The following is a 12,325-nucleotide window of genomic DNA, read 5'->3' on the forward strand; positions in this document are numbered from 1 at the left end:
AAAGTAACATTGACATAAATGCCAGTACCTATGGTCTCCTAACAGCATATTCCAGAGCATTGCACTGCCTAGACCGGATTGTGCTCTATAGTGGATCCTGGTGCCATCTACCACACACACCCGACTGTCAACATTCTGCAGACCAGGCCACCATCCTCCATGGTCCAACCCTGATGCTCACATGCAAACTGAAGTCAAATTCAGCAGAGAACAGGAGTCAGCATGGGCACTTTGATTGGTCTGTAGCACCATACACAGGAAGCTGCAATGACAATTTGTGTTTTTTAACACCATGCTGTCATAGCCAGTAATAACGTTTTCAGTAATTCGAGCTACAGTAGCTCTTTTGTGAAAGTGGACCAGGTAGGCTAACATTTTTTTTTACATCAATGAGCCTCGAGTGCCCATGGCCCAAGTACTGGTTCACAAGTTGTCCCTCTTTGGATAACTGTAAGTAGATACTAACCACTGGACCGACACCCCACATGACTTGTCATTTTGGAGACCCAGTCATCTAGCTTAAAGATTTACCTTTCCTCAAAGGAGTTCAGATCCTTACACTTGCTTATTTTACATGCTCCAAAAATATCAACTTCAGGCACTGACTGTTTACCTGCTGACATACATTGCTCAAAAAAATAAAGGAAACACTTAAACAACACAATGTAGCTCCAAGTCAATGACACTTCTGTGAAATCACACTGTCCACTCAGGAAGCAACACTGATTGACAATCAATTTCACATGCTGTTGTGCAAATGGAACAGACAACAGGTGGAAATTATAGGCAATTAGCAAAACACCTCCAATAAAGGAGTGGTTCTTTATGTGGTGACCACAGACCTATGCTTCCTGGCTGATGTTTTGGTCACTTTTGAATGCTGGCGGTGCTTTCACTCTAGTGGTTGCATGAGACGGAGTCTACAACCCACACAAGTGGCTCAGGTAGTGCAGCTCATCCAGGATGGCACATCAATGCGAGCTGTGGCAAGAAGGTTTGCTGTGTCTGTCAGCGTAGTGTCCAGAGCATGGAGGCGCTACCAGGAGACAGGCCAGTACATCAGGAGATGTGGAGGAGGCCGTAGGAGGGCAACAACCGAGCAGCAGGACCGATACCTCCGACTTTGTGCAAGGAGGAGCACTGCCAGAGCACTGCAAAATAACCTACAGCAGGCCACAAATGTGCATGTGTCCACTCAAACGGTCATAAACAGACTCCATGAGGGTGGTATGAGGGCCCGACGTCCACAGGTGGAGGTTGTGCTTAAAGCCCAACACCGTGCAGGACGTTTGGCATTTGCATTTGCCAGAGTACACCAAGATTGGCAAATTCACCACTGGTGCCCTGTGCTCTTCACAGGTGAAAGCAGGTTCACACTGAGCCCATGTGACAGACGTGACAGAGTCTGGAGATGCCGTGGAGAACGTTCTGCTGCCGGCAACATCCTCCAGCATGAGTGGTTTGGCGGTGGGTCAGTAATGGTGTGGGGTGCATTTCTTTGGGGGGCCGCACAGCTCTCCATGTGCTTGCCAGAGGTAGCCTGACTGCCATTAGGTACCGAGATAAGATCCTCAGACCCCTTGTGAGACCATATGCTATGCTAGTGTGGTTAGCCCTGGGTTCCTCCTAATGCAAGACAATGCTAGACCTCATGCTGCTGGAGTGTGTCAGCAGTTCCTGCAAGAGGAAGGCATTGATACTATGGACTGGCCCACCCGTTCCCCAGACCTGAATCCGATTGAGCACATCTGGGACATCATCTCGCTCCATCCAACACAGACTGTCTAGGAGTTGGCAGATGCTTTTAGTCCAGGTCTGGGAGGCAAGCGTGGCCATAGCTATAACTATTTTATGGATATTATTCAGTATAATTTTGTGTGGTTGACCCAACAGTTTGGACAAATCTGTGCTGATGTTGTTATTGTACTGGTACTGCTGTTTAGTGACACCACTGTATGTGCATTACAGTGGAGAATAAATATATTTGCTAAAATACACCAATGTTTAAATACCATATGCCCCTATTGTGAGGCAAACTGCCACTACGAAGAATATGAGAATAATATGGAATAATGCTTAAATGGTAACTCTCATTAAAACAAATTTTTGCTATTGCACTCCTTATGGTAAATAAAACATATTTCTAATATACTTTGTTTAAAAATATTTAAGTTTTCTATGTTTTATTTGTGCATAAAAAAGCTCAAGAGCACATTTTCCCCCATCTCATACACAGACTTTGGACCGAAGCCCAAACACAGGAAGTGCAGTCTAGAGTGCTGAGGGGTGTGTGTCCAACCAACAGCATATGGCAGCTAAGTGCGAGAGGAGCTATGATTGGATGAGGCTGGACACACCCTCAGCACTCCAGGCTGCACTTCCTGTGTTTGGGCTTCACATTAGTTTTAATGAGAGTGACCATTTAAGTCATATTACCTTTAGCAGCTTCTGTACGGACAAAAAAAATGTTGTCTTTACTTTTTAAAGAGGTTATCAAGAAGCTGAGGGGAGGGGGGATAGGTATTGGGCTTGCTATAAAATTAAGGTTGGGTTTGGAGGTGAAACAGGGTTAATAATGAGTAGCGATTATTATTTGGTAGCCATTATTGTGGCTCCCAAAAGCTGGTTAGTTGCCTACTCTGTATACATAGCACTGCATCAAGACATTAAGAAGATTGTATCGTCAACGTACCTTGACAGCAGCTCAGTCATTTTAGTCTAAATATTACCAGGTTAAGTGATAAATAGTCTTTTTTCCTTGTTCACATACCATTATGGTGCCTCCTGTCTGTGTTCTCAGTGGTTTCAATACTCTCCTTTGAACTAAGAAGTTGGGAAGCAGGAACAGTGGTGGGATCTCAGTTATGGTGGCAACTACAAAGGACCACTGTAAGACATGAACATTGCAGTGAGGAATTTATTTACAAGACAATTACAAAAGATAATTTTGCTCTTAGACTGAGTTGACCAATAATGTATGGCCAATAATAAAGTTAATCATTAACTTTAAACTTAGAAAATATCTGAAATAAAAATAGGTCAGATCCCTACTCTATTTGTAATATTCATTGGTTAAAAAATGTGTACATTTTTTGGGGTGAAAAAATGCTGTCTTGTCCCTGCAACTAATGCCTGTGTGTCTCAGTGTGGAGACAAAATACAGGAAGTGAGGTCTAGACAAGCAGGGCACTGTGCAGGCTCCTGGCTTATCAATCATCCCGCTGTGTGAGCCGTGAGCATGTCACAGAGCCAGGGACGGACTGACTGACCAGCCGGTCTGATCGGACGTTGTCTGAGGGCCTGGCCGGGTACAGGGCTTACCACTGCCGCCTCTCCTGGGGATAGCGTTACACACACATACAAGAGAAGGCGTCCCCTCTGTGTCGCATCTGCGTCTACACAGAGGAGACGTGACCTCTGCCCCCACGCAGCGCAGGCGCCGATGACATCACTCATCAGCGCCTTCACTGTGGAGGAAGGAAGATGCGGGCACCTGCTGCTCTCCGTAGAAGAAGATCGCTGCGTGGGACATCAGGTGAGCATAATTTATTTTATTTTTTTTCAACCTGGGAAGGGGGGAAAACTCTGCTGCCTACACCTACTGTGGGGGAATCCTGCTGCCTACATCTACTGTGGGGGGGGACCCTGCTGCCTACACCTACTGTGGGGAGGACCCTGCTGCCTACACCCACTGTGGGGGCACCCTGCTGCCTACACCCACTGTGGGGGAACTCTGCTGCATACACCCACTGTGGGGGAACTCTGCCATCCTCACCGACTATGGGGGAACTCTCCTGCCTATACCTAATGTGAAGGAACTCTGCACCCTACACCTAATGTGAGGGACTATCTACTATGTTCCTGCCTAGCTAATAAGGGGATAAACTACCAAACTAATAGGAGGACTACCTACTAATTACATAGGTTTTCATAGTGCCCCTCCCAAAACTAGACTGTGGATCTGCCACTGGGTGGAGGGGGTGCTGGCTACCTACTTGACTAACTCCCTGGCTACCTAACTTTGTACCTGGATGCCTAACTACTTACCTACATATCTTGCTACCTACCTACATACCTGGCTACCTAACTATGTACATACCTGGCCTTCATACATGGCTGCCTAACTACCTAGCTAGCAACCTACCTACCTGGCTAGTCACCTGCCTTCATATCTGACTTCCTGATCTACCTACCTACTTAACAACTTACCTGGCTCCCTACCTACCTGCCCTTTTACTGTGCAGGACACCAAGGAGGGCATTATTACAGTTTGTGGGCTTATAGATGGAAAGATTGTGTAGAGGAGGGGACAGCACTGGAAACATGTTTAAAATGCTTGTCCTGCAGATGGTAAGAGATTGACATTGTGGCCTGATCTGGATGGAGAAGAAAAGGAAAGAGGATGCTACCAATCAGAAAATACATAACTGTGAGTCCCTTGATGTAACTGTAATCACTTATATGGTATACACATCCTATGTACATCTGATATCTACTGCCATATGGTCCTGTATATAATCACATATTGTATACAAATCTCTTTACAGCTGGTATCTACTGCCATATGGTCCTGTATATAATCACTTATATTGTATACAGATCCTGCATAGTATACTGATCTGTGTTTAGTGGTTTTATTCAGTACAGTATGTCGGTATTCTGCAGTACTTGTGTGGGGGTATATCTTTACTCCTTGTATACTGGTGTTATTGGTCATGGAAAATTATTTTACCAACCTTAAAGTGTTTCTTATATATAAAATTTTGTTTATTTTGTGTGCTGGTGTAGGGATTTGGGACCAGCAGCAGAGCATCGCAGGGGGCCTTTGCTTTTTTTGGTCCGGGGGCACTAATTGTTGTCCGTCCGCCCCTGCACAGAGCTTCACTGCACAGTGCCCTCCTTGTCCTCAGTGCCCACAGCCCTTCTTGTCCTCAGTGCCCACAGCCCTTCTTGTCCCCAGTGCACAGAGCCCTTCTTGTCCCCAGTGCACAGAGCCCTTCTTGTCCCCAGTGCACAGAGCCCTTCTTGTCCCCAGTGCACAGAGCCCTTCTTCTCCCCAGTGCACAGAGCCCTGCTTGTCCCCAGTGCACAGAGCCCTTCTTGTCCCCAGTGCACAGAGCCCTTCTTCTCCCCAGTGCACAGAGCCCTGCTTGTCCCCAGTGCACAGAGCCCTGCTTGTCCCCAGTATTTTGTCTCTGTACAGAGACACACAGGGAATAGCTGCAGAGACAAGACGGGATGTTTCACCCAAAAAATACACAATTTCAACCAATGTATATAACAAGTACACATATAATGTTATCATCTGCATTACATAGAAAGTTTTAACTTTTTTATAGTTTGTAAACCAAGTCCAAGGAGAAAGTTAACGTCCTGAATTGAGGTGCATGTTACTTGGCATGTTCACACGAGGGGTATATTCTGTGGATTTTCCCATCAAATCCACAGGTATATTGCAAAATGGTATGAATTTGATGCTACAGGTTTTGATTCAGATTCTAAAAAAAATAAATAAAAAGATGGGTTAAAATCCACAGATAATCTGCAAAAATCTATTTAATTAAGATTTTCCAATTAAAGTCTAAAACCAATTGATTTCCACATTGTGTAAATGAAATTTTCTTTTTTTTGGTACTGTAATAGGCCTGAAAATTCAGTTTTAAAAGTCAATAGTATAGCTGCCCCATGTGAACACGCACAAAGCAAATATCTCTTCCATTTACTTAGAAACACTGACAGTGCTTAGTTACATGCACTTGTAGTGACTACGGTGTGAATACAAGGCTGTGGTGACACTAATGGTTAGGGAGTAAGATAAAGTTTGTGAAACCAGGACACTGTTAACCTCCACGGTCCTAAAATGAGATGGCTTCTCCTGGGCCAGGCGCCGGGTAATGAATACACCGATGCAAGATTACGGATAACTATGTTTACTGTCGCTGAACTGACTGAATCTGTAACAATACATGCTTTAGTGCTGAGGGATGTGAACCCGGGAGCCTGTCGTTTTACTGGGAGGTGTAGTTGCTGTTGCTGCAGCTTTCAGATTATTAGCAGCCCATGCTGACTTGAGAGATTTAATTTGACTGACAACGTGATTTTCCCCAAGATCTTTGGTTACCGCCAGTCTCTCTCTTTCTCTTTTTTTCTCTTTTTCTTTCCTAACTGCAACTCTAGACTAGAACTCATACCTAGACTGGACAGCTCCTCCACCCCCTACACTACATAAGGGCCAGGTTTGGGGGTCCCCCATTGGGCCTCAGGGTCAACTGGTCACTCAGCCACAATCCTTTAAATGGTACAGTGCATTAATTAGTACATAACATAATACAAAAAGTTATCACAGAATAACAGACACTGGAGCAGTGGGCCCAACACAGAAACAGCAGGGATGGCCAAGGCAATCTTTAGCCCACAGGACAGCCTTTGGTTCTGGGACACCAGACACTTCCCCCATCCACTCAAGGTATAAGCAATTCCAAAGAGTCTGTGGTTACCACGTCTACTATCATCCAGTGTAAGCTTACTTGCATGTTTTGCATACAGCACCTGATTTTGCAATCAAGTATTATCCTGTTAGGTGCGGTCGCATATAGTAGACCTATATATATATTTTTTTTACAGAGAACCCCCCCCAAAAAAAAAAAAAACATGTAAGAAGGGGGTACATAGAAACATAAATGGGAACCATGTGTGTGATTTACATAATCTATAAATATAAAATACATTACCTTTAATTTATTTAAGTAGCCTCTAGTATGTACAACCAGGAGATCCTCTTCTTTTGCTTCCTTAGCAGGCACAATAGTGTCATCTGTGATTAGCTTCTCATCTAAAAGGGAAAATGGATCACTTGGTATTGATGGACAAAACAATTGACTTAAGTGCATCAACTAAAAGAGGGCATACATTTTTCAGCATGGTCAAATGTTTAAGTGTTGTCTACAAGGAATGGAGGGGTCAGCTGCTTTGGTGTTGGCTTAACTAAAAAAAAAAAGGGTCTGGTGGCAAAAATCCAGTACAGCATACCCATCATATGTCAGTGGAGAGTCAGGAGACCGCCATATACCGTATACATTCATCTTAACCAGGCAATTGGGTGGTATAAGGTGTATGGGCACCTTAAGAGATCTTCAACTAGAATGGTCAACCAGCTCCATTTACTAGTTGCCAAACCATCTCTAATGTCCCCTCTCTGTCCTATAATGACATTATAATTACATGTTATTATATATATATATATAAATGAATGCATACATTAACATGGATAAATACTAATGATGTATGTATATGTACAGAAATTTGTAAAGATATACCTTTAAGTTGTTGTTTGTTTGTTTTTTGTTTTGTTTTTGTTTTTCATTTAAAATGCTGCAAAATTCTACATTTATTTTACAATATATTGTAATAAGAGTCACAGCTAAGTTGTTTATTTCTGTTTGATTAAAAATTACAAATCTTTGGCTTTCTTTTTACATCTCTCTTATACTTGTCCCTGCTTGATTGTGAGCTGTACATACAAATTAGACACAGGGCTTGGCTTACAGCTGACTGTCAATCAAACAGGGACAGGGAGGAGGAGTGAGGAGGAGTTTCAGTTCTCAGTACTTCGGGGGATTGGGAACACCTCTTTGACACTGTTGACAGAGAATAAAAACATTTCTTTAGGTTACTGAAGCACAGAAAGAGATATGAAAGATATCATGTGTCTCCTTGTCCTCACAGCTATCCAACAGTGTCAGCAGTTTGGAACATGAATTGTAGTTGACAGATTCCCTTTAAAGTAACATTACGCAGCTTTCTGACATTTATGGCATATCCTTAGGCAAAACGTGATGTCTATTGGAACAGCTCACATTTTCTGTAGCTACAACTTACTAAATCAACCAGAATTGACACTGCAGATGCCGCCTCTCCTCACGAGGTGAGGGTCAGAAGACTATCACCCTTCAGTCAATAATGGGAACCTGTCATGTTAAACACCTAATATGATCTGCCAGCAGCATGTTATAGAGCAGGGGAGCTGAGCAGAGTTTTGTTGTATTTTAGATGTTTAAATCTCTACTTATTCTTGACTTAGGAGTCATATCAATGATCAGCAGTCACCTCTGAAGCTGTAAATCACTAAGTAGGACCGCCCACCGGACTCCTAAGCCGAGGACAAGCATAGATTTAAATATATAGATCACAAGTCACACTTCATTTTTCCCCAGCTAGATCTACAGTTTACATCATAATGATTGCTTTTCCTGCTCTATAACTTGCTGCTGGCAGGTCAGATGGTATTTTATTGTTGACCGATTGATACAAAGTGATTTTATTTTTTTTAACCGGTAATTTTTATTAAAATAAGTAAGAAGAAAAAAAGACCTTTAAGAAAGTTGACAATTTTCCCCCATTTGCTAGAGTCAAAGGGATGAAGCTTCTCTAGTCCAATAAAGGTGATGTTATAATCAGTAGAGTATACAATCGGCCAGAGACTTGCGGGGATGTCTTGGTACAGTTTAGTTTCATGAGGCCTAAAAAAGATACACAAACATTACATAATCAGCCAGCCATAAATGAATTATGCAGCCTGAACCACAGGCAGGATGAAATTAGCACATTTTTCACTGATTAGAGCCAGATACTGAACCATTCTACCGGTAATCTGTTTCTGTTTTGTCATTGTAATTATTTTATTTTGTACGTTATTATGGGGGCACCTACTGTATGTTGCCTGAGCTGTTATAAGCATTGAGATAAATGCTTTGCAGCAAACCCCAAGGACAAAGGCAACAATAAACTGGAGACGTCCTATCGACATAAATGGGAAAAGTTTCTAGACATGCTCTGTGACCTTTGCAGAGGTCATTCCACAACGAGAGGGAGACTGAGCTTTAAATATCATTTGTTGGGCTATATACCCACTGGTGTCACATTTCACTCTACTCTTTCCTATGATAAGTGACCTGTACATTTCAGGAAGTCTCAGCTTAGTTTTAGGCTTAGTGGTCAGAATGAAAACTGTAATATTTCAGGATTATTTTAAAATACAGATAATAAAATGGAAATTTAGAGACAAAACACCACAAATATGGTTGCTATCCTATCCCAACCTAGTAGAGAATGCACCATGTGAATTAGAGCCATAACTGCACCCACAGGGTTCTAAGGCTTTACCATGCCTTCACAAGTTTTCAGTTTTAAACAGTACTTTTATATCAGATTTTGTACGGAAGTGGAAAGCTCCATCTGTTGCCATATTGTGGAGCTATTCACTATACCTCTAAGGGTATGTGCAGTATTTTGCTGCATATTTGCTGCTGTGTGTCTTTCTACCCATTAAAGTCAATGGGTAGCAAAATCTGCTGCAGAAAAAACAAAACAATACATGGCACGTGTGACCGTAACCTAAGGGTACATTCACACCTACAGGACCTGCTAAAGATTTGATGTTGCAGATACAATTACAGATATTTGGTAGATCTATACGTGATGTCATTGCAAATTGCAATGCAACATAATCATGTGTTCACACAGCAGAATGTCCGACTGGAAAATCCAAGTGAAAATTCTCCAGACAGTGGGTACCGGCAGAACATGGCGGCGCTAGGACCACTCGGAAATGCAACTTCTCAATAGATGGCAATGCCTTTCTGAGCAGATTTCACATAGTGAATAGACAAGTCTATTCTTTCTGCGGACACTGGAATCAGGGAAGTTCCACCATGTGCACAGTGCAGAAGATATCTATTAAATTAATGGGACTCTGAGTGGAATATTCCCATGCAATTCCACTCAGAAATTCCATCGCATGAACATAGCCTATAAAGCTATGTTCCCATGGTGGAATGTCCGCTGGAAAATTTTCGAAGGACATTCCACATACAATGGATTCCAGCAGAATATGACGGTGCTAGGACTGAACGGAAATACGCCACATCTGCATTTCCAAGTGGATTCCGCAAAAAAACTGACATGTCGGAATCGAGATTACCGCGACAGATGTTTCCGCTGTGTGCACAGTGCAGCAGAATCCTATTGAAAACAACTGGACTTTGCTGCAATGGAATTTCCAAGGAGAATTTTTCTGCCTGATTCTGCTTTGAAATTCCGCCATGTGAATAAGGCTCTGTGCGCAAAAGGCCAAAACCGATCTCCTGGAAGTAAATTAGCTTCCACTGTAGAGTTTTTCCTTGGTCTGAGCTTTACTAAGGCTGGGTTCTCGCTAAGTATACCCAGTCCATTGGTTGTGTGGGTTGTTGGCATTATTTTGAAAAGGGATGTTGGCGTATACCGCAACTTACTGGCAGAGGGTCCATTCATTTTAAAATGTGATCAACTACTGACCATGTTCTGGCCATTAAACTGAATGGACCAGCTGCCAATACACTGCAATATATGTCGACATCCCTTTTTGAAAAGATACCAATGCATACCACCAATGGACCAGGTAAAGGCAATGTAACCCCCAGTCGAATTGTATCTGTAACTGAACAAACAAATTGCAGTAAGGCTGTGTTCACATGTTCAGGTTTTTTACTTGCAATTATTGAAAAACAAAGCCAGGAATAGATCTTAAATTGAGGATGCGTATAAAGAAAATACAGAGGCTTTTTTTTTTTTATTTGTATTTTTTTTTTTTTCAAACCCATTTCTGGCTTTCTTTTTGATAGTTGCAAGTATTTAAATTATTCCTGTTGAAGTATATCCTCTGATTATTAGCTTTAGAATAGGGTCTTATAAAGACACCCCCTTTTAAAATGTTCTGTTAAAGCCGTGTTTCCCATTCAGGGTGCATCAATCTGTAGCAAAACTACAATTCCCAGCATGCTGGGAGTTGTAGTTTTGCAGGTGCCCATGGCACCCTAATTGTGAGACACTATGTTAAAGGGGTACTCCGCCCCTGGCATCTTATCCCCTATCCAAAGGATAGGGGATAAGATGTTAGATCGCCGCGGTCCCGCTGCTGGGGACCCGGGAATCGCCGCTGCGGCACCCCGCCATCATTACTGAACAGAGCGAGTTCGCTCTGTGCGTAATGACGGGCGATACAGGGGCCGGAGCAGCGTGACATCATGGCTCCGCCCCTCATGACATCACGGCCCGTCCCCTTAATGCAAGTCTATGGCAGGGGGCGTGACACCGCCACGCCCCCTCCCATAGACTTGTATTGACGGGGCGGGCCGTGGTGTCATGAGGGGCGGAGCCGTGACATAACGATGCTCCGGCCCCTGTATTGCCCGTCATTACGTGCAGAGCGAACTTTGGATAGGGGATAAGATTGTCTAGGGGCGGAGTACCCCTTTAAAAGGGTATTCCAGGAAAAAAACTTTCTTTTTTATTTTTTTTTATATCAACTGGCTCCAGAAAGTTAAACAGATTTGTAAATTACTTCTATTAAAAAATCTTAATCCTTTCAATAATTATAAGCTGCTGAAGTTGAGTTGTAGTTTTCTGTTTAGCAACAGTGCTCTCTGCTGACATCACTGCTTGTCTCAGGAACTGCAGAGAGTAGAATAGGTTTGCTATGGGGCTTTGCTTCTAAACCGGGCGGTTCCCGAGACAGGTGTCATCAGAGAGCACTTAGACAGAAAAGAACAACTCGACTTCAGAAGCTCATAAGTACTGAAAGGATGACGATTTACAAATCTGTTTAACTTTCTGGAGCCAGTTGATATATAAAAAAAAGTTTTTTCCTGGATAACCCCTTTAAGGTATACTAAAATAAATCTGCTGCATGTGATGCATCCAGCTGTTGCAAAACTACAACTCCCAGCATGTCCGGACGGCCAAAGGCTGTCCGGGCATGCTGGGAGTTGTAGTTTTGCAAGTGCCCAAGGCCCCCTGATTGGGAAACACTATGTTAAGGTATACTGAAATAAATCTGCTTCATGTGAATTCTCGCATATCGTAACAGGCAGATCACAGTCCACCTTTATATACTGTGACATAAAGCGCCTGCCTCTGTCTGCCGTGAATAACTACGGCTCTCAATAGACTATAGTTCCTTTCTTTCTGTCTAGAAGATTGTGTCTTTATACATAATGCTGGAGGGCGGTATGCGTTTTCTATTCCTGTCCTCCATTATATCCCATCCCCTTCCTATATAGCATGTCCTAATGCTTGTATTTACTGACAACAGCGGCCGCCTTCCTGTCAACACAAGCGACAACAACCACTACCTTCCTGTCTATATGCTGATCACCCAGCAACCTTCTGTATACAAATCCCAGCAATCTGCATACGTCTGCCTCTGCACTGAGGGCCCAGCAATCTGCACACAACTATCTTCCATTGTATACAGATCCCCCACAACCTCCGTACAGCTGCGGGCCTCCTA

At 43.1% G+C, this 12,325-nt stretch overlaps 1 protein-coding gene across 3 annotated transcripts in view; it reads right to left on the reverse strand.

Moving 5' to 3' along the window:
- The window catches only part of LOC130275785 (histone deacetylase 11-like), a 31,569-nt gene that overhangs the window by 13,619 nt on the left and 5,625 nt on the right, over positions 1–12,325 (reverse strand). For all 3 annotated transcript variants that reach the window (XM_056524191.1, XM_056524190.1, XM_056524193.1), the window contains exons 2-4: positions 8,371–8,519; positions 6,732–6,832; positions 2,771–2,887 (exon numbers count right to left, since the gene is read on the reverse strand). In XM_056524191.1, coding sequence (XP_056380166.1) covers positions 2,771–2,887; positions 6,732–6,832; positions 8,371–8,519 — 367 coding nt within the window. The remainder of the gene's footprint in view (positions 1–2,770; positions 2,888–6,731; positions 6,833–8,370; positions 8,520–12,325) is intronic.

This window comes from Hyla sarda, chromosome 6 (assembly GCF_029499605.1).
Source record: "Hyla sarda isolate aHylSar1 chromosome 6, aHylSar1.hap1, whole genome shotgun sequence".
NCBI lineage: Eukaryota > Metazoa > Chordata > Amphibia > Anura > Hylidae > Hyla > Hyla sarda.